General features: G+C 43.9%; 2 protein-coding genes and 1 non-coding gene across 3 annotated transcripts in view; 2 read left to right on the top strand and 1 right to left on the bottom strand.

Annotated features, from left to right (window-relative positions):
• Positions 1 to 12,225, top strand: part of zfpm1 (zinc finger protein, FOG family member 1) — a 107,672-nt gene extending 95,447 nt beyond the window's left edge. Inside the window, exons 5-9 of the mRNA XM_085414947.1 lie at positions 3,086 to 3,188; positions 3,346 to 3,594; positions 4,593 to 4,826; positions 4,913 to 5,155; positions 5,395 to 12,225. Coding sequence (XP_085271073.1) covers positions 3,086 to 3,188; positions 3,346 to 3,594; positions 4,593 to 4,826; positions 4,913 to 5,155; positions 5,395 to 8,039 — 3,474 coding nt within the window. The 3' untranslated portion in view covers positions 8,040 to 12,225. The remainder of the gene's footprint in view (positions 1 to 3,085; positions 3,189 to 3,345; positions 3,595 to 4,592; positions 4,827 to 4,912; positions 5,156 to 5,394) is intronic.
• A 367-nt stretch (positions 12,226 to 12,592) lies between these two features.
• On the bottom strand, positions 12,593 to 12,684 carry trnar-ucu (transfer RNA arginine (anticodon UCU)). Its single transcript is given in 2 exon segments — positions 12,593 to 12,628; positions 12,648 to 12,684. It is a non-coding gene; the product is annotated as a tRNA-Arg (tRNA).
• A 3,131-nt stretch (positions 12,685 to 15,815) lies between these two features.
• Positions 15,816 to 22,052, top strand: LOC146666817 (E3 ubiquitin/ISG15 ligase TRIM25-like). Its single transcript, XM_085411428.1, has 2 exons — positions 15,816 to 15,863; positions 19,185 to 22,052. Exon 2 carries the CDS (start codon positions 19,192 to 19,194, stop codon positions 20,773 to 20,775), a length of 1,584 nt encoding a protein of 527 aa, XP_085267554.1. The 5' UTR covers positions 15,816 to 15,863; positions 19,185 to 19,191; the 3' UTR covers positions 20,776 to 22,052.
• The last annotated feature ends 792 nt before the right edge of the window (positions 22,053 to 22,844 follow it).

Here is a 22,844-nt window from a genome sequence, read left to right as displayed (position 1 = left end):
TGTTTATCAGCAGTTTATGACTAATTATATTGATGAATTGAGACTAATGCAGTATATCACACTGAACATTTTCCACTAATAGAACAATTATAGATGATCGTGTGTGCTGTCTGTGGTCAGTGTAGTTCTCTCTAAAGATCATTTTAAGGACTTTTTTATGTGACGGGTTTGTTACAGATGGTGAAGGTCAGATACACGAGCAGTGAGAATCAGCCTCACTCATCTTTTCTTTGGCCAAGTGCATGCAGTGTGTCAGCAGAGCCCGTCACTGGCTTTCCATGAATTTCCTCCTTTTTTTCCTCCCAGAATGAATAATTCTGAATAAGTCTGTATATGAATAATGAATAATTCTGTATAAATAATAAATAATTATATAAATTAATTATTCATTTTATAATAATATAAAATGAATAATTCTTCAGTTTCAAATTTAATGCCACTTTTAATTTGATAAAAAGGGGAACCCTTTCAGAAGGTGCCCAGTGGTCGGGTCATATCTGGAATTTTTTTGCAAACAGAAAATATTTTTAAAAAGGAAACTTACTGAAACATTGAGACAAATCTACAGCGTGTTTGGAGGAAAATCAGACTTAAAAACACCAAAAGTCATGGAAGACGCCAGCGTTGAACGTGACAGGGAAAATAAAGCAGGAAGCTTCTCTGTGCTTCTCTCATCGACTGTAACTGCTCAGTGAGGTCCGTCACGTCCTGTGCTGAGGGAATGCTTCCTCTTGGTGGAGAGTGAACGGTACTGCATCGCTGTGCAGCTCTCACACAGTGAGGACAGTCGGTCACTGCATCAGAGATTTCTTCTCTTCCCCGTGGAGTCGCTGCAGCTGTCACAACCCAGTCAAATCCACCTTTATTATTATTTATCTCTGTTGGTTGTAGAAAGATTATATTTTGAATATTCGTGGTGATGTCTGGAGTATGATACTTAAACAGAAACTCTGATGGAGGAAAGGTGGTGTTGGTGGTGTTTGAGGAATAATGTGCTGGTGCAGAAGTACAGAAGAAAGGCCTCGCTGAGAGTTATCAGTGATGGGACACACACATGTGGTGGGAGTGCTCCCACAGCCACATATAAACAAAGACAGGATTGTACTCAGGACTCGTGTGTGTGTGTGTGTGTGTGTGTGTGTGTGTGTGTGTGTGTGTGTGTGTGTGTGTGTGTGTGTGTGTGTGTGTGTGTGTGTGTGTGTCATACCTCCACACATACAGACAGTGGATGTTGACTCTACACTCTTTGTCCAGTGTATCCACCGTGGATCTTATTATGGCTGCCCTTTGAATAGCTGCCTGTCGACTTCATCAGATCTTTTTTTCCTCTTCCTTTTCTTCTCTCCTTTCTCCTGAGGTCCCTCTTCCTCTTTTATTCCTCTTTTTTCTTCATTTTCGGGGTTGCTTTGTTCCGCTTGTGCTCCCTCATTTCCTTCTGGGGCTGTAATCATCCTCTGCTCACTGACGGCCTTTTCATAAACCGGTGTTTACCGCTGGCCGCACACTGGATACTCACGTGTGGCTGTGTCGTCCCAGCTGGCTACAATTAATGCTTTGATTTTGGTGATTATCTGCTGGTAGTTAAAAGAAGAGCGGTAATACTTGAAGAAGACAATAGCAGATGTTTTACTTGATTTGGCGGTGATGTTTAGGCGACAGGTTGAATTTGAGCTTGGGCATGCTTTAAAGGGGTTTTCCCCAGTAACATGTTTATTCATGTTTATCATGAAACAAATTAAATATCTAATCTGGGAGGGGGGGGTCACAATGAGTAAACCACGCATCATCACGTGATGACACCAGAGTTTGGATGATCATTTTCAAGCTTTGTGGAAGCCCAGAATTTAAATGTAGCATCATGGAGCAAAAGCTAGTTATGGCTGGGTGGCTGTGGCTCAGGTGGTAGAGCAAGTCAGCTGCTGATTGGAAGGTTGGTGGTTTGATCATTGACTTCCCCAGTCTGCATGTCAAATATCGTTGGGCAAGATGCTAACCCCAAGTTGCCCTCTGATGTGTTCATCGGAGTGTGAATGTAGAGTAGTTTGCACTTGTGTTTAGAAGTGCATGGGTGAATGAGGCGTGTTGTATACAGCGCTTTGAGTACTGTGGGAGAGTAGAAAGGCGCTATATGAGAATCAGTCCAAATTGGGCTACACTTATACAAACACTTTGGTTGTTTTTATGACTTGTAATCTTATGTGCAGCACTTTGTGATTCTGTCTTGAAAGGTGCTATATAAATAAAAATTTATTTATTTATTTTCTCATTTAATGTCAGATTTTAATTTTATGCTTCATGATCTGATTGATAGTCTGATTTTGCAGTGTTTTTTTACACTAAGAATAAATCCAGAGGAAGAGAGAGGTTCTTTGTGATTCCAGCTGATGATAAATATAATAGTAGGATTTTCCTTTTACTATTATATAGTCATAAGTTTGGATATTTTATCCCCCACAATCAAAATACATGAATAAAAGAGCTCATTATGGAGGAAAAAATCTATCGTAGTGCTTAGAACAATAAATTAACTTTTATTTTGAAAATATAAATTCTTCCAATTAACAAAACAGACATCGATCTGTTAATCGGTCAGGAGTCCATATACATATATACAATGATACCGTAATAGATGGAATAAATTTTTTAAAAGAAAGAATTATGAGAATTTAGCCTCCGCTTCAGAACATTTTCCACAACTCACCCAGAAACTGAGCAGAAACTGAGCAGGTCTCTAAAACCGAAATGATCCGATGACCGACTGAGAGAAAATTAACAGTTTTATCTTAAAAACAAAAGTGACTCATAAACACAGCATCTTGGGACTTGTGATGAACCCATTTGGTTACTTTGTTTAACTTCCTAAAATATTCTTGATGCTTCACGTTTGATTTACGCGTTCTGGACCAGCGGTAGGGGTGCACCGACTTGTGTGTTGTCAGTTGCAGCCTTGTGGATCTGCTATGATGCAAAATGAGTAATAACAAGAACCCTTTGTGTGTGTTTGTTGTGTGTTGGTTGACAGGCAAGAATAAAAACCTTGGCTGTGATCAGTCTGATCAATGAAAACTGTTCTTTGTGTGTGCAGAACATTCGGATGACCGTCGTGTGTGAAGATCCAGATTGTTGGATTAGTCGCCTCCCTCTGACCTCCGATGCCTCTGCAGCAAACTGCTCTATCTACAGCCAAGGTGACTTTTTTCTAATGCACGACAATAGGATATTTATTTTCTAGCTGCCTTCAAAATCAGAATCTGTGTATCAAACAGCAGAAAGCTGAGATCAAACACAACTGTGCATTTTATGCTGCCAGATTTCCATTTGTTACTCCCTCCTGTTTGTTTTCAGGCGAGGACTTGTTCTGTAAGGTGATGAAAGAGCTTACGGCCGGTGAAAGGCTCGTGGCGTTCGTGTCTCCTGTTCCACTGGGCTCCTCCTCTCCGGTGGCCCAAGGCTCTCCTCCACTGAGCCTTGTCGCCCACAAACAACCTGTGGTGAAGGAGGAGCCGTCGTACCCGGCGGCGCTGCACTCAGAGATCCAGCTCCTCCCGCAGCAAGCTGGCATGGCAGCAATCTTGGCTACTGCTGTTGTCAATAGTGAGTGTTGTATTCAAATCGTATTCACGAAAAGAGCATTTTAAGTAGTTAAAAGTTCAGCCGGCTATTTGCAGAACAATACATATTTTCAATTAATTTCAAATGAGGCAAAAATGTATCAGATATATGCCATGTTAGAACTCGAGACCTCAAGGCTCAGTGTCCTGCAGGTTTTAGATCTCACCCTGGGTCAACACACCTGAATCAATTCGTTTATTACCAGGCCTCTGGAGAACTTCAAACTGGTACCTGCAGCTGTTGTGATTTACTGAAATGTACTTTGTTATATAAATGTAATGTTCTCTTCAGTCACAAGATGGCACTGTAGCGCTTTTAAAACCAGCTGATTAGTTTGTGCCTTCCACTTTAAAGTTTCCCGTTGCTTCTGTGGTGACGTCTGACTGATGGTCAGATAATTCACAATCATCACACACCGGTAGATCTGGTGCCTCTGTGGCAGGAGACTTCTGAAGGCTTCTGTGGTGTGCACACACACCTGCCACTGTATTAGGTACACCTGGGTAGTACCGGGTTGGACCTCCTTTTTCCTTCAGACATGTGTGCAACAATGTGCTGGATTCCCTTTAAACTACAGATGTTTTTGTGGGAAAATCCCACTAAATCAGAGGTTCTGATACTTGAACTTCGGTAGGTTGATGTAACCATGGCTACATGCCTAAATCCATGAGGTTTCTGCCATGTGATTGGCCGACTAGATATTGGTGTGTTGACGAGCAGTTGAACTGGTTTAAATAATGAAGTGAGTAAATTTGGAAATAGTCTATAGTAATTAAAAATGTATACATATCTCAAAACTGTAAACCACAAGTCTGTGAGATTACAATTAGACTACAATTAAAACTTTGTATAACTGTAGCAGGCAAACTTAACCTCATCCTTACTTTTGCTAATTAAACCAGCGCTTTTCAGGTTCTTGAACCAATATTTGTGTCTGTGTTTGACTGACTAGCTGGTGTGTACTTGTTTTTGCTGAACAGAGGACATTTTCCCATGTAAGGACTGTGGGATCTGGTACCGTAGTGAGAGGAACCTGCAGGCCCATCTTATGTACTATTGTGCCAGCCGTCAGAAGCAGCCAGCTGCAGCTTCCTCCCCTCCACAAGACAAACCCAAGGAGTCGTACCCCAATGAACGCATCTGCCCCTTCCCACAGTGCAACAAGAGCTGCCCCAGTGCCAGCTCACTCGAGATTCACATGCGCACACACAGTGGTGAGAGCAGTATTTATATCTATGCATAAAAGACAAAGGGTCAGAGCATCTGGGCCTGACTGTTATCCTTCTCCATCCTTCCACAGGCGAGCGTCCATTTGTCTGTCTCATCTGTCTGTCAGCATTCACCACTAAAGCGAACTGTGAGCGGCACCTTAAGGTCCATACGGACACCCTGAACGGGGTGTGTCACGGCTGCGGCTTCGTCTCCACCACGAGGGACATCCTCTACAGCCATCTGGTCACCAGCCACATGGTTTGCCAGCCTGGATCTCGCAGTGAGGTGTACTCTCCGGGGCCAGGTCTCCCTAAGCTACCCCTGTCCATCGGTAAGTCATTCCGTCATATTCTGTTATTTTTTATACTTGGATTACGTAGCAGTAACTTTAAAAGGTTCACTGCTGGAAAGCCGGCACGTTGGCCCTTTTTTGTCCTTTAACCCTCCTGAGATTGTTGGAAATTTTGGACATGTTTAATCTGAGTAATCTGAGATTTTGAATAAAATTTGAATAATCTATTCAAATGTAAGCGACTGTTTTAATTTACTAACCTTGACTCTCCTGTTAAGGTCTGAGTCCAGGAGACTCTGGTGTTGTGCTGAAGTGTCAAGTTTGTGGCCACAACGCTGACTCACCTGCTCAGCTCCAGCAACATGTACGAACTCACCTGGAAGTCAGGGTCCCAGCTGAAAGAAGCCCTACTCCTCGTCAGAGTACCCCATCGTCGGTCGACCACCCCCAACCGTCTCCCCAGGAGAAGGAACCCCTAGCTTCATCCAGTCCAGGCACAAACGGAGGCTCAGCCACGCCTCGAGACTGCAGTCCTGCTGATGACCAGATCATGGAGTTAAAGATCAAAGAGGAGCCTCATTCAGATTCAGACACAGAAGAGCAGAAAATGGAGATTAAGGAGGATGGAGAGGAGGAGGAGGAGATGGGTGGAGAGGAGGTAGATCAAGAGGCAGGAAGGAACATAAAAGAGGCGCAAACGACCTCCTCCAGCCAAACATCGAACTCGCCGAAGAGTCCAGCTACAACAACAGTGAAGGCAGAACCCACTAGTCCCACCCCTGGTTCTAGCCCCGCCCATATGGGAGGTGCAGGCTCAGTTGTTCCAGGAGGAGCGCTGTTCCTGCCTCAGTACATGTTTAACCCCGAGGCAGCCATCTTGCCTCAGGCCTCGGAGATCCTGGCTAAAATGTCAGAGATGGTCCACAGTCGCCTAAAGCAGGGCCAGACGGTCGCCCAGAACAACGCCGCAGCCTTCTTTCCTTCTGGACCGACTGCACCCACGGCAACAGCCACTCCACCTCACAAAGGAGCTACCTGCTTCGAGTGCGATATCACCTTCAATAACATCAACAATTTCTATGCACACAAGAGGCTTTATTGCTCAAGCAGGCATCAAGGCGAAGGTGCATCCTCAGCCTCGGGCCCCGCATTGACTAGAGACGCAGCCTCGGCCGCCGCGCCTTCTGCTGGCACACGCGGCTCATCTGCATCTCCTCAGGGCGGAGCATCAAGTAGGGCCGCCTCTGCCTCGCCGTCTGACTCCGAGCCTCCTGCAGGAAGTGGAGCAGCAGAATCCAGGAGGGTGCTGGAGGTGAAGACTGAACCTCCAGCGGGGACAGAGGGAGTCCCGTCCTCTTCTGAAGGGGAAGGTGCTGGTATGAGTGTAGGAGGCGGAGGAGGCGGAGGAGGACGAGCAAGTGAAGGCAGCCAGAGTCCTGCTAGCGGTTCCACAGAGGACCTTGATGACGATCCCAACAGAACCTTCTGCGAAGCCTGCAACATCCGTTTCAGCCGTCACGACAACTACACTGTCCACAAACGTTTCTACTGTGCGTCGCGCCACGACCCGTCCAACCAGAGAGCCGTACACATGGCCAAGACCACCAACACAGCCGCCTTCATTCCGCAGCCCATCCGAACACGCAAAAGAAAGAAGATGTATGAGATTCACATGGCAAGAACCGAGGCGTTAGCTAACGCTGCCGCTGCAGCAGCAGCAGCGGCAGCCACTGCCGCCGCCTCTGCTCCATCCCCCTCGGTTCTGGGCTTGGTAGTAAAGCAGGAAGTCTCTCCCAGTGGTGCAGGTGGCTCAAGTCCCGAAGGAGATGGCCCAATCGACCTGAGCAAGAGGCCCCGTCTCAGAGAGGCTCCACGGCACAGCGGCAGCGGCAGCAGCAGCGGCGGCGGCAGCAGCATTCTCCCAGCCCTGCCTCTCACCGACTACCACAAGTGCACAGCCTGCAGCATCAGTTTCAACAGTATTGAGAACTACCTGGCTCATAAAACATACTACTGCCCTGCCACCACCCTCCAACCCCACACTTTGGAGCAGCTTCACAGGCTCAAGAGATCAGCCTCCACCTCTCCAAAAAGCAGGCCTCAGCAGGAGCGTTCGGATCTCCTGCACCCTGTGGAGAATAAAGCTCACCCAGCTGAGTGGGTGGCCCAGGCTCAGGGCACGTCATCCAGTCCTCACACCTCTGCCTTACCCGCCTCGGATGCTGCATCTCCTTCGCATACAAATACCACACTTGCAGCCTCTCCAGGAGCTGGAGCCAAAAGCGTGGTCACGGCTTCTGCTCAGCTGGTCTGCCCATACTGTCCCAACAGGCCCATCGCTGGTGACTTGATGGACCATTTCAAGACTACCCACGGGCTGGTTGTAACCATTCAGCCACCCCAGGAGACTCTGCCCCATCTGGGCAGAACAGCGAGCCGCAGCCCGAGCCTGAGTCCCAGGGATGGAGCCGCTGCAGCGACTTCAGCTACTCCAACCAACCAGGCCAGACTTGTCTCTCGAGTTCACAGAGACAGCATCAACGGGCAGGGTAGGAGTGGTACCGCTTCCCCTGTTTCGCCCCTGGTGAACGGCAGCCCCTCCGCCGGGGGCGGATCACCGTTAGCCAGTTCTCCTCTGCCTGTGTCTCCCCCAAGGGCTCCGTCTCTGACTTTGTCACCTGTGCCTGAGGTCCTGAGGGAGAAGCTGGGATCGTCACACATTCCGGACAAGGCCGCCCAGACCGTGGCCTCCCACATCCCTGTACCCAGCGTCAGTCCTAAAACCACCCCAGTCATCTCCCCTGTGCAGAACGGTAACTCGCGCTTCTGTCGGCTGTGCAACATCAAGTTCAGCAGCCTCTCCACGTTCATAGCTCACAAGAAATACTACTGCTCTTCCCACAGTGCCGAACATGTTAAGTGAGCTAAGACACTTTTGATCTTTCCCTTCCCTTTCATCTTTCTGAGCGGAAGTTTTCCTTCACTAAGTTTTAAATGGCTCAGAGGGTCCTCCTCCTCCCCCGCCAGTGTCCCACATAGGTGCCAAAACGGTGCTCGGCTGGCATCACCACGAATGACAGTGAATGACTGTTACTCACCTGGCAAGGCCCGATGCCTGGCTCCTCCAGAGCAGAATTCCCAGGTGGTGTTACTCACATACAGAAACTGAAATTCCTCCTTTGGGTCAAAGTGTGTAGTACACTAAGAGCTGAGACACATGCTACCTGCACACTGGTGTGCCCTCGTCCCGAAGATCACTCTTTGTACACCAGTCGCTGATTCAACACTTACCACACCCTCGCCTCACAGTAGTGTTATTATGGGACGCTAAATAGATGTATGTCAGCAAAACCTTTTTTCTGTCTCTGAACTGAGCTTTTCATGGCAGTAATTCCATTCTGACTGATGATGATGATGATGATGATGATGATGATGATGATGATGATGATGATAGTGCATCTCCAGTGTTTCCCCGCCCCCTGAGCTCTTTTACGTTCCCAGACCTAAACGGAGGAATCATTTCTCTTGTGTGGAAAAAAAAAGACTTGATCATTGTTGATGTTTTTATTATCTGTGCATAGTGTATGATGTCTGAAAAGAAAAGAATTCTATGCTTTTGGGTTCAACACTGGCTCTTTTCTGCTTACTAGAGAAGCTGAGGCATTTTAGCTGACACACAGATATGTGCTATCATGATGTTACTTATTACTGAAGGATAATATTTCAAAATGGGACTTTTTTTTCCTTTCATACACACAAATTTTTATTTTCTCTGTAAAAAAAATGCAAGGAAGAAGAAAAAAGATGTGAAATATTTATCTTTTAGTCATCACTGATTTCATGTCAACAGAAAACTACCTACTTAGTGTCCGAGAGTATTTGTATTTTTTATTTGTATATTTTTCATACTGGTGGAAAGAACTGTTTGGATCTGGGTGTGTTGAAGTGAATTTTCTAAGTGTAGATATGTAATATCTTTTCACAGTAATCACTGGGATCACACTGAACTTTATCATGTTAGTATTTCTCGTTCTGTTAATGTGGGCTGTAATCGATGCCGTCTGAAAACCAGCACAGCTTTTCTTTTTTTGTCTTTCTGTTTTTAACCCCACGATTCGTGCAGAACAGCTGTTTGTTTCCAGACCGTCACGTCCGAACATTGAAGGGAGCTCGTTGGACGCTGCTGCGTTCACACTTTGGTGAGAGTGACGAAGCTTTCCACATTTTTAGGTTACACGAAAATCCACATTTTCAGTAAGACGTTTGTCTTCAGATACACACACACACAGCTTTACATTATTTGTTGCAAACTTCACTCTCATACTAAGGCATATTTATTATTACGATTGTACTTCTCTCCGGCAATGAAGGCAAAACAGTGAACAGTCACATGTTGGTGTAAGACCTCACAAAAGAAAAGTAAGCACATATAACCATATGTTGTGGCTGTGGTGTGTGTGTGTGTGTGTGTCTCATTTGTACACAGACACACCAGATGTTCCCGTGCTGCTGTTGCAGTTGCAATACAGTGTTACCTAGAACTGTGAATTACTTTTTATTTTTCTGACTTTGATGCAAACTAACCTGTAGATGCCGAGGGGTAAAAATCTGCATCTACATCACAGCGTTTATTCCCCCCCCCCCCCCAACATCTCTCAGGATTTTAGCTCTTTTCATTGTGAGCCATTAAAACCGACTCAGACTTTCAAGCGACACTAAAAGTACAGTTTTAAATAGCAGACTGTTAACAAACCCCACCGCCAGGTCTTCAAGAAACAAATCTAAATGTAAAGTAATAGAGCTAAAATCATCCCTGGTTTTCACAGACTCCTTAAATATTCAGCCAAATTTCACTTTACTTTTTTGACAGTGTGAGTTGTCCATCTTTATATACAGTCTGTCTTGTGATCCTGACGCGACTGGTTTGAGGTCTCGTCCACGCATTAAGTATTTTTTTAAGATGCAGCTTTCGGCCCCTCGCAGACGGTTCCAGATGACTGAAAATGGGCCTCATTCAGAAATTCAGGAGCCATTTAATGTCACGATCCCCCGTGTTTACATGGTTTTCTTCACGACTTTAAGCTTGTGGTTATTTTGCCAACTTGTTGGTTTGGCATGCTCTTAACAGCACTTGGATTGTGTTTTTGCATTTAACGCAGACACAAGTCCACGTATGTGGAACTAAAGCAGTAGTAGAATTTGGACCTGGTCCGATTGATTGGTGTCCCGGGAGCTGCAAAGATGTTAATGGAACAGGTGTAATATCACCAAGAAAGCTTTTTGTGCGTCCATCCACACTGAAGGGGTTTTTCTGCAGGGAAGCAGTGGATCACCTGGTTTTAAGAATCTTCAGCTGTTTACAAATTCAGGGGGAAAACGTGCACCTAACCACACCCTGGGGGTGTAAAGGGGCTAAAGGAGCATCATATTGGGGGTCAGAGGTCACTGGAAAATTCTCATAAGTAACCTTTAAAGATGTAAGAAACAAGGCAAAGCAGTTATTTACATCCTGCAGTCACAGCAAGATTAGAAAACTAAAAGCAGAACCCTTTTTTATGCTGTGTTCTTCTTCAGAATCTCCTCAGAAACTTTTTTTGCCTCTAAATATCCACATTTTTGTAGTTGGTCTCTGTTTTTTTAAAGATGTTGTTTCAGAGACACTGGACCAAAACAGTAACATAACACAGTGTAGAACAAAATGATCGACCAGCGCAGTTTTAAAGGATACGTATACCGACTCGGTGGTTTCCATACTTAATATTATATCATATAGATAAATTTTTCATAATTCCAGTTCTTTTTAAATTTAGGAGACATTACCTGTTCCTGTTTAGCTTGGAGCACCAGTGCACCAGACTCATCACACTGCTGTGGTCTTAAAAGTAAATGGCCTGCATTTGTATAGCGCATTCACACACAGGCAACGGCTACATTGTAGCCACAGCCACCCTGGGGTGCACTGACAGAGGCGAGGCTGCCGGACACTGGCGCCACCGGGCCCTCTGACCACCACCAGTAGGCAAACATGGGGTTAGTATCTTGCCCAAGGATATTTGGCATGCAGCCAGGAGACAGCCTGGGATCAAACCACCGACCTTCTGATTAGTGGCTGACCTGCTCTGCCACCTGAGCTACAGCCACCCCGAAGTAGAGAGAAGAACATGCCGTGAGCCACTTTTTCACTGCAGGAACTTTGCAGGAACCTTTGGAGGAGCTCAGGGTGTTTTCACTGTTGGGACTAGGGTCTAAGTTCTAGGGGTTTTGTTTGTTTTTTTAAACTCTGAAAGTCCCTGTTCAGGAGGTAGCCCCACCCCAAAAAATTCCTGAGCTTTTTTGGGGGTTGGGTAGTTGCTTTCTGAACTTTTATGATTGGTCAACTATTCCTAGCATTTCTCGGCTCATGCCTTCAGTGACTGTTTGCAAAGTTGTAAATCACGAGCAACAGCAGTATCGTTGAATCTCTTCAACGCTGACTGCTGTTATGCAGTCCCCTGTCCCTCACATTACATGCCATTGTCGTCTGCATTGTTGTATAATCTGCAGCTTGGGGAATGACGTGTAAAAGCTTCCTTGCGTCCATGCAGAGGCCTGACTTTCTTAATCGTCACAGGTCCTCACACCACAGTGGAAATGCAGAAACCCAATGATCTAATGGACCTTTTAGTTCCTTGAAAGACGTTCCTGGCACTAAAGGTTTTTGGTAGCTGCAGTCATGTCACCTAGTTACAAATGGAGGAACTGAGTGCTGAGAAACCACCCTTAGATCTTGCCGCCTTTTCGTTGCACTGTTGTATAAAAACGTGCTGAATGTTTTAGTTTTAGCTGCTTTTTTTTTTTTTTTTGGTAACGTATTTATGTTTTACGGCACTTTTTCCCGTCCAGAATGCATCCTAGCTCTACCTTGAAGGACGTTTCTGAAAGATTTTAAACCTTGAATAAAACCTTTCTTTGTTTAATTGTAAACCTTTTTTTAATGATTTCTTTGATGTCTGTAACGGAGAAAATCACAATGAATGTCAACACTTTTATGTCCATGTTTTTCATTTCAGTTCCACTACACTCATCCAAACTATGCATGGGAAATAAAAAAAAGTTCTGAGAGACACTGATGAGAAGTGTGGCTGTATTTCTCTCTTTGGTGTGATTGCATTTCTTCAACTTTTAGGGGCAGCTTTAGTAGTTGTTTGTGTAAATCACAAAGGTTCTACTTTGCAGGTTCTGTTTAACAGTTTGTTAATTTCACATAAAATATAGTATTTGTATATAAAGCAGAGTAATTCTGCCCACTAAGAAGATGCCCTCTAGTGGAGGGTATCAGAAAAAGCAGCCTGAAGCCATAGTAGGGCGTGATAGAATCTGTCAATGATTTTGTTTATGTGAGTGATGGGTCTGTGTTTGACCTGACCACCTTAATAAAGCTGTTTTCCAATACTGATCAATTGAAGTGCTTATTAATAGAACTTAAATTACAGGCACTGACTCTGGTGGGACTCGAACCCACAACCTTTGAATTCCTTCCTCTGTTCTTTGCTAGAAGTCCAACGCGCTATCCATTGCGCCACAGAGCCCTTTGAAGCTCAGTTTGTCATTTGATTGTTTATTTATTGATTGATTACTTTGAGGTATGAATGGCCGAGCAGGTACGGGTTGAAAATTCATATTTGAAACATAAGGCCCGTCCTTATGTTTTCAAATCTCTTTTTTAAAAAATCCAGCACCAACATAATGTTAATGTTTGGGGTTTTTTATGTTATGTTTGTTGTAACTGTGTGTGAGCAGGTGAGAAGCAGCTGCTCGCTCAAGACACCCTCTAGTGGAGATGATCCCAAACAGCAGCCTGCAGCCACAGAAGGGCATGATAGAATCTGACAGTGAAGCACAGTTGAACTTGTTTTTAAACCTTAAATATACATCTCAAGTTCTCCAGCATCAGAGTGTGATGTTCACAGATGGCTGTCCTCCATGATGCTCTGCTCCAGTGTAAATGACTGCGGCTCATGTTTTTCCTTTTCATGCATAAATGGAGTACAAAAATGACATGAAACTGGAACGTGTGTTTTTGATTCAAAATGCTTGCTTGGGAAACTTTGAGAAAAACTTTTTGTAGAGTTTTACTCTGTGTTAGAGATGAGTCAATATGATGAATTCATTAGATAACTGAGATTAAGATAGTCAACACCCCTGCTGATGCATTAGATTCTCCACATATAAACTGGACATAGAAACAAATCATAAGGGGTCCCTGGATGATCTAAAAGTAGATGCAGTCATATGTTTTTCTGAAAATGTGTAAAGGTTTTAAAACACAACTCCTGATTTACATGTAAAATACATATTTACTGTTAGTGGTTAACTAAGCTGACTAATTGAAATTAAAAAGGAAGCTCAGTGACTGTACCACATATCTTCAGCAGTGCCAAGTGAAACAGCTACATGAGTCACATGTCAGGTGTATAACATGATTGCCTGTTTACAAGGCTGCAGGCAGATCTAAAGAGAGTGAGTTAGACAGTATTGGTAAGGCACTTTCACATCACTGAACCAATGAAGTGCTAATTAATAGAAATTGACTCAAGTGGGACTCGAACCCACAACCTTTGACTTACTTCCTCTTTGCTCTTCTAAAAGTCCAATGCGCTCTCCATTGCACCACAGAGCCCTGAGTGGAAGCAAAAGATAAAGATTTCACAGCCAGTGCAGGTGGACTCATGTTAGCAAAAATGGACGTGTGCAGGTCTGTGGCCTCGAGGGCAGATCTACCCTAAAATTATTAAATTAAAATAAGGTGGCATTAACACTTTGAGCTCAGCAACAATTAAAATTAAATATAAGTTTTTACAGTAAAACAATATATAACGACTAAGAGTTTATGTTTTTTCGTGTGATTTCGGATCACTTGTGTCAACACAGTATGTCAGTGAAAAAATAACTGTAAATTCAGACATGTGAGGTTGAGCTGAAAAGAATGATACCAAACAAGGCAAGGTAAAACAAAATACGATGAAATGAAATAAAATAAAACCATCTGAAGATGAACTACAAATGTAAGATTAAATTTAGAATGGCCAATTATATTTTAGACCTCACAGGGTTAACCCAACAACTCATCAAACATTACGTTTACATTTTTGTTCCTGACAGCCACCACACGTTGTGCAGCTTTCTGGATTTTATACTTCCTGGCAAGGGTGTAGATTTGGTTTTGGCGTTGGTGGGGACGGATGATTCAAGCACCGAACTCTGCCCCGTTTCTTTTTTTTTTCCTTTTTGTCTTTGCTTCTTGATTAAAAAAAAGGAGAATTATACTTGCCTACACATGCTATTCTACATGCTTTTAAGGCATTTAAAATTACAATTCATAGTTTTATATGTGAATTATATAATGTTAAATTACTGTTAAACAAATGACTGACTAAGTATTTCAGGCTTTAGTTTACTTCAACCATATTCCATATAAATCAGGTATCATACAAAAATAAAAATAGCTTCGAATACAGTCATGACAATAAAAGAATATGACTTGAAGGACTTAACAACATTACTTCAATTACATTACACCAACATCTCTGACACATTAGCACTAAGGAAACACTGAGTGACCTGCTGGTTTTTGTCCATAAAACTACTCGTCTAAGATTACCACAAAGTAAAAGATCTCTCAGCAAAATTATGCAACATTTTAGTCACTATTGCCCCGATCAACTCAGTGAGCTGGGATTTTTTATTCTCAACATGAGCTACTGTTACAGCAACAGACACGGACTACTGGTGTCCCACAACAACTCAATGTCCACTATGTGAAGGAGCCAAACACATGCCTGCTCCTCTCGTTAACTGAGATAAACTGCTGGCATATTGGTTTTACATCAGTGTCTCCTGGTGGACACACAGCATTGTTTAAATTTGAGTCATTGTTGACCTTAGCCATGTTTTTGGTCTTCTGAGAGCACTGAAGCTTCTTTCAGAGCTTTCTGAGCTACAACATGGCAGAGCTGCCTCTGTCACCTGATGAATAACAGTGAGACATTCCACATACATGCAGTCACACATGTGCTTCAAATACAGTCATGAACCATCAAGTCATCCTCCAATTCCACCTGTGATCTTGTGTCACCATTACTCTCTGAGCTTTGTGTTGGTTCTTCTGTCACATGACAAATAGGACATACATGACAATAAGAATAAAATGTGGAGCTGCTCAGTGTTTCTGTCACTTTGTGCAGATCTTGACTCATCAGTAATGTTTGTAGGCTGAGTGCATTTTTAAAACAATTTGTGTAAACTGCACTACAAGGTGGGATATTTGCAAAATCATGACTACCTCATGATATATTGTCTCAAAAATGAACCCTATGAATATGTCAGTACCATTAGGATGAAATTATTGTGTCACCAACATTTTAACGTTACACATGTAATTCTAACAGCCTCTGTAAACTAATATCCGAGGCTGCTGTTTTCTCTGACACTTTCAATCAAAATTAGAAATGCTGCTCTGAGACTGAGAGAAATAATAGTGCTGCATGTGGTGCAGTTAGTTTCCAAAATACTTTTTCCATGCCAGCCTAAGAAAATTTCTCTAGATCTGCCCCTGCACAGAGCTGGATTAATCGGCTGTAAGAGGAGAAGAGCTTCAACGTCATGTTCCTGAAATGAAACTGAGGGTTTATCAGACCAACAGGTGGCTGCAGACAAGTGTCTCTGTCAGTCAGAGAGACTTTCTCAGCAAAGCCTCTACAGAACAGCGGTGAGTGCAGCAGATTCAATTTAAGGATTGAAAATTCAGCAATGATGCAAAATTCAAGTTTATTATTCTGTGCTGTGTCTTGTCAAATTAAACTCTCAGTTGCTGTCAAAAGCAAAGGTGGGAAAATTATAAAAAATTAGAATTTTGTACAATTTTCAGGTATCTGTACTTGACTTGAGTGTTTTTTGATGCGTGCCATAGTCAGGGGTTCAAAGTGGGACAGTGTTTTTTGTTTGTTTGTTTTTCTGTTGACGCAAACACCGGAACAACTGCATGTGTCCATAAGTTACGGTATTTCAGCATCGAGCTAGCCCTACTGAAGAAGAGTGCACATGAGGGAATTACTTTCTTTTTAAGTGGCAGGTAATTTCAAATACAACGTTTCTATTGTAAGAAGTGTCACCTGGCAGTTTGCTGCCTTCTGTTGTGTGATTGGCAGAGGAGCTTTAAAAAGGTAGTGGGTGTGTGAGGTGAGGTCAGCTCTCCTCTGTGGGAATGATTTTCAATAAGACACTTCTGTTGTTTGATTCAGATTATTTAGTATTGTAGCTGCTCATGTTTAATTAGTCTGTTTAACATTTGTATTGTATCCCATCAGTTATAATTGTTCTTGCACAGCTCTCTTTATCCAACGTCTTTTATCACAACAGTGGTCACAAACTGTGTGGTTTTTCCGAACAGCAACACCTGGCGCTAATTGTATCTACCTTAAATACATTCCCAGAAACACACCAAACTGTAAAACACAAAAGGTGACCCCTATTTGTACACATAAGGTAACAACACAAAAAAATGGCCCCTACAGGTCCAGCTGCTGTATTTCACAGGGAGAGAAAAGAAATAGAACTAACTTCTTTCAGAGATGGAGAAAGAAGAAGAGAGGTAGATTTAAAGGGAAGGACTGCTCAGTGAGGTTTGATTAACTGGAAATTTAAAGCTTACATGTAAGTCCTCATGTTTTTAAATCAGATATTGTGTCAAGTCATGATAAATAGGTTTGTTTGCGGCCATCTGCTGCACATGCTCCACCAAGGTGTCACTATAGATCAGGGGTCCCCAATTCCAGTCCACGAGGGCCGGTGTCCTGCAGGTTTTAGATGTGTCCTTGATCCATCACAGCTGATTTAAATGGATAAATGACCTGTTCAACATGTCTTGAAGTTCTCCAGAGGCCTGGTATTGAACTAATCATGTGATTCAGGTGTGTTGACCCAGGGTGAGATCTAAAACCTGCAGGGACACTGGCCCTCGTGGACTGGGATTGGGGACCCCTGCTATAGATGATCCCATCATCCAAGTAGGCAGCAGCATATGCAGCATGCAGCCACAGCGCCCAGTGCATGAGGCGCTGGAATGTGGCCGAGGCTCTGAACAAGCCGAATGGAATTGTATTGAACTGGTACAGAGTGGAGAATGCCGTTTTTCCTTGGACTCTGCAGACAAGGGAACCTGCCAGTAGCCCTTGGTTAAATCCAGTGTCCAACTGGTCAAGGAGTTCATTGACCCGTGGCATGGGATATGCATCACAGCGTGACACTTCATTTACTTTGCAATAGTCTACACAGAACCGTGTAGACCCATCGTTCTTCACCACAAGAACGATGGGGTTACATCGACTCTTTTATTATTCCCATTCTTAGCATTTCAACCAATTCCCTTTGCCTTTTATGTTCAGGAAGCCTGTAGGGCCATGAACATGCCAGGCTGCATCTCAAAATGATTATTATTCAGCTGCTCCACCAGCCCGTCAGTTTGAGGGTGGTAGACGTTGGGCCCAGTCAATTTATTGCTCAATAACTCGCACAGATCCTTCAGTGTGCAAGACTATAACAACGTGCCCTGGTCAGTCAATATTTCTTTCGGAATACCGACTCGGGAGATGACCTGAAACAGTGCCTGCACCACACTCTTTGCAGAAATTGCAGTGGCACTGCTCCAGGGTATTGCATTGCACAATCCACCAGAACTAATACAAAGCGATAGGCGTATGCATTCTGAGAAAATGGCCCGATGAGGTCCATGCCGATGCGCTAAAATGGGATCTCCATTAATGGGAGTGGGTGCAAAGGTGCTTTTGGTATGGCCGGCTGGTTAACAAGTTAACATTCTGGACAGGATGCGCACCAGCAGCGCACATCTGCTTGGATTCCAAGCCAATAAAATCGGGTCATTATTCACTCCAGAGTCTTGTCATATCCCGTATGCTCTGCCATGGTGTATAGTGAGCCGCCTGGAAAATAATTTCTTGGCGGCTTTGTGACACCAACAACTGGGTGTGTTTCACAACTCACTCGATATAACCTATCTTTCCACAATACGAAGCGCAGGTAGGTCCACACGGCTTCAGGGCACACCACATGACCATCAATGTCTACCACTTGGTCGAAGGCTGAGCGTAGGGTGTCATCACGAGACTGCTCCAGTGGGAAATCTCCCATGGTGGGAATTTCCAGAGATGATGGGACCTCACTCGAAAGGCCCACCCCGGCCCAGTAGGTCCAGCATGGCCCAGCAGACAGTTCCCCCGCGACGTCGGCGGCAGACTCGGTCCCGCAGTCTGAGCCTCTCCCGCCAGTATTGGTAGTAGTGGTGGCACCCACTCCGCCAGAGGCCACTGTCATGCCTCTGCAGTGGCCTGGAAGGTCTCCAGGAAGACCTGGGGATTGTCCCCTTCCCCCATCCTGTGCATCAGCACCGTCAGTTGAAAGGGGGTGCAGCGACACCGCAGCCCAGACCAGCTGTGAGGTGTGGTTCCTCCCCTAGGAACCACACCTCACAGCGTGAGACTCCCCAAAAGTTGATTCTGTTCATCTGGACGTTTTCAGTGGGAGAAACGTTTCGTCACTCATCCAAGTGACTGAAACCAGCCCACTGAAGGAACAATGGGCTGGGAGGTCAGTTCCTTCATCATTATTATGATGATCGTTAAAATGCAAATTCTCGTGACTATTAGTCAACAACCACTGGTCAATGGCCATGAGTCCCATTCACAGAGAGTTGGGGAACGGCTGCAATCACAGCATTGTAAGATCATGACAGATGTACCCTTAGGCCCCTCCTCGATTTAGAGATGGTCGTTCCCTGTTCGTATAAATGGCCTCCTGGACTCTGACAACAGTACTTAAACTTTTACTAGATTACTTTTTTTTAACAGTAGTATTTGTACTTCTACTTCCAAAATTAGAGGTGAATAGGAGGAAGAAAACATAACAAAGAAATCAAGTAAATTATAGCCTCCACACATTGTCTGACTTTTGTGAGCTGAATTATTGAACGATAATGCAGTTACAGTTTTTCCTTTCTCTCCATTTATCCCCCCAGTGTGGACATGTCTGCTGCCAGCTGTCTGCTGTCTGAGGACCAGTTTCTGTGCTGCATTTGTCTGGAAGTGTTCACAGATCCAGTCAGTACACCATGTGGACACAACTTCTGCAAGAACTGCATCACTCAGCACTGGAACAGCAGTCCTCTGTGTGAGTGCCCCATCTGTAAAAGGAAGTACTACACAAGACCCGAGCTCCATGTCAATACTTTCATCTCTGAGATGGCTGCTCAGTTCAAGCTGTCAGCTCAGCAGGAAGCCAGCAGCAGCAGCAGCAGCACGAGGAGATCAGAGCAACAGTCTGCTAAACCAGGAGAAGTTCTCTGTGATGTTTGTACTGGAACCAAACTGAAGGCTCTGAAGTCCTGTCTGGTGTGTCTGACCTCCTACTGTGAGACTCACCTGCAGCCTCATCAGACTGTTTCAGGCCTAAAGAGACATCAGCTGATCGACCCTGTTAAGAGCCTGGAACGAAGGATATGTTCAAAACATGATAAACCGCTGGAGATGTTCTGCAAGACCGATCAGATGTGTGTCTGTGTTGTGTGCTCTGTTTCAGACCACAAGTGCCATGATGTTGTTCCTCTGAAAGAGGAATACAAAGTGAAGAAGGCAGGGCTGGTGAAGAAACAGGCTGAACTTCAAGGAATGATCCTCAAGAGACTGGAGAAGATTCAAGAGGTTAAACGCTCTGTGCAGCTCAGTAAGGAAGAGGCAGACAGAGAGCTGGAGGGGGGTGTTCAGTTCTTTGTTGATTTGATGGAGTCTATAGAGAGAGGTCTGAATGAGCTGACAGAGGCGGTCAAAGAGAAGCAGAGAACAGCAGAGAAACAGGCTGCAGACGTCATCAAGGAGCTCGAGCAGGAAATCTTTGAGCTGACGAAGAGAAGCTCTGAGATGGAGCAACTCTCCAGCTCAGAAGACCACCTCCAGTTCATCCACAACTTCTCTTCTGTGAAAGCTGTTCCACCCACTAAAGACTGGACCAACACCAGTATCCATCCACCTTCATATGAAGGGATGGTGGTGAGAGCTGTGAGTCAGGTGGAGAAGAAGCTGAATGACCAGATGAAGAGTCTGTTTGAGGACGAGCTGAAGAGAGTCCAGTGGTACAGATGTTATGCCATGCTTGATCCTGATACGGTTCACCCCAGACCCCCCCAGTATAAAGGGAATGATTGTAGATGTGTGTTATCAAATCTGGGTTACTCTTCTGGAAGATTTTATTTTGAGGTCAAGGTTGACAAGTGGTCTACGTGGACTTTAGGAGTGACCAGGAAGGATAATGTGAAAGGACAAGTCCAGCTGAGTTCTAGCAACGGTTTCTGGACTTTATGTTTGTGCTCTGATGGGTATGTAGTTTCCACGGAGCCGGCAGTCCACCTGTCCCTGAGGTCGAAGCCTGTGAAGGTGGGCGTGTACGTCCACTACGACGAGGGTCTGGTCTGCTTTTATGACGTCAGCACTGCAGCTCTTATCTACTCCTTCTCTGACTGCTCCTTCACTGAGAAGCTCTACCTGTTCTTCAGTCCCTGTTCCAATGATGGTAATAACATCCACACTGGTGGGTTCGGCTGCGTAATACAATAACCAGAGTGATAATGATGTGCACACCTTTTTCATATTTATCAACTTTTTCAAGATTTTGTGTCATAATCTTTTTTTATGATGTACAAGCAGTTCCTTTAAGCTCCTAAGACCCAAACTCCATCATGGCATTAATTTTGAATTTCTCTTTGCTATTTAGGTCTGTGAAGGTTCTCAGTCATCCAGGTCATCGTAGTCAAAGGAGCTTGCAAAGAAAAGCGTCTGGACTTCTTTAAGTTGCTTGAAGACGTTTCACCTCTCATCCGAGAAGCTTCTTCAGTTCTAAGGTCAAATGGTGGAGAGTCCCAGATGGGACGTCTTCAAGCAACTTAAAGAAGTCCAGACGCTTTTCTTTGCAAGCTCCTTTGACCCTTTGCTATTTAGGGTGATTGGGACCTGATGAATGTAAAATAAAGAAATACGTGATTTTTTCTTTTAGCCTGATTTTTGTTTTTGAGGAAAATGAGATCCACATATGAGGACATTTAAATTTCGATAGAACAGTTGCAGTATCACGGCCTCGTAAGTGGACATCTGGCCCTTGTAGAGCAAAATAAGGTATTTTGAATGGTAAATGGTAAATGGCCTGTATTTGTATAATTCAATTCAGTTCAGTTTTATTTATATAGCGCCAAATCACAACAAAAGTCGCCTCAAGGCACTTTACTTAGTCCCTAAGGACCCCAAAGCGCTTTACACATTCAGTCATCCACCCATTCACACACACATTCACACACTGGTGATGGCAGCTACATTGTAGCCACAGCTGCCCTGGGGCACACTGACAGAGGCGAGGCTGCCGGACACTGGCGCCACCGGACCCTAGACGACCCAAAATGTGATGTCCACATATGTAGACACCAGATCCTAGGAAGTTAAAACTGTTTAAACATCACAGAAAAGGGAAATGTGGAAAAAATATGGATTCTTTGTGTGTGTGTGTGTGTGTGTGTGTGTGTGTGTGTGTGTGTGTGTGTGTGTGTGTGTGTGTGTGTGTGTGTGTGTGTGTGTGTGTGTGTGTAAATAATCGAAGCCAGAGTTTTGAATTTCTGTCGAATCTGAATCTTTGATTATTATTCTATGTTCTGTTTGGTTCTTAGTTTATTATTTACTTAATTGTCCCGTCCTGTTCATGTATATGTTGAGGTTTGTGATCTGGGAGAAGCAAATAAAAAGAATTGCTTTGTTTCAGCAACTCTTGATGAAGTTTCTTGTACTCAATAACTGCAAATAAAATGTCCTTTTGCAAGGGAAGAAGTTGTAAGGAAGTCTGTTTGCAGCACTTCTGTTCCAGCCATCACAGATAAATAAATTCAGTGGCGATCAAGAAATGGAACTGGAAGCACAAAAATGGTTAAGCTACAAACCAGAACAGAAATAACATTTACCAGCATCCACAGCATCCTCTGAACTGGCACATTACAAACACTAAAGGAAAAGCAAACTGTCAGAAACTTTGTTCCAAAGATTTTAGTGCTTTAAAATGGTTTTTATGACAAGTTTGTGTTTTTCTGAAAATGTGTACAATTAAAATTTTATAAAAGTCATGATAGTTTTATTTGACTGTTAGTTTTGATTATGTACAGTGCTGAGGAACTTTATCAGACCAAGTGTTTTTAAATCGGCCCAAAAAAAACTGTTTAAAAGAAGAAAACTGTTTGGCAAATAAACAGAATTCACATTTTTATACTAAAATCTGAGCCATCACTCACCGTACAGCCTTTTGTATAAGTAGATGGGTTCTTTGGCCAGCTGAATGACCATGAACCTAAAAGTATTTCATGTATTTAATTGTAAACATTGTTTTGTCTTTGTTGCTGTTGTGTCATTTTTCCTTTCACATATTTTCCTATAAAAGCAACGCGGTGGTGATGTCAGGAGGATTGGTTATCCACAGGAACACCACACACTTGACCATCAGTTGATCAAAAGGAAGAAGACGTTCAATGAACGCAAAGGTGTGCCAAAGACTCACAGGATTTATCTGTACAGTGAACTTGAGATGACCACCAACACTGGCATACACATTCACAGTGTGTATCAGTGTTGTTGAAGTGTGAAGATGTGGTTCA

Source organism: Rhamphochromis longiceps, linkage group LG7 (genome assembly GCF_057381845.1).
Source record: "Rhamphochromis longiceps isolate RC_006_pf linkage group LG7, R_longiceps_female_GT1.1, whole genome shotgun sequence".
In the NCBI taxonomy this organism is placed as follows: domain Eukaryota; kingdom Metazoa; phylum Chordata; class Actinopteri; order Cichliformes; family Cichlidae; genus Rhamphochromis; species Rhamphochromis longiceps.
The sequence above is the reverse complement of the archived record's forward strand: the minus strand, read 5'-3'. Positions and strand labels throughout refer to the sequence as shown.

Bases quoted from the DNA above. Each gene is read 5' to 3' on its own strand.
- LOC146666817 (XM_085411428.1), top strand. From the start codon at position 19,192: ATGTCTGCTGCCAGCTGTCTGCTGTCTGAGGACCAGTTTCTGTGCTGC.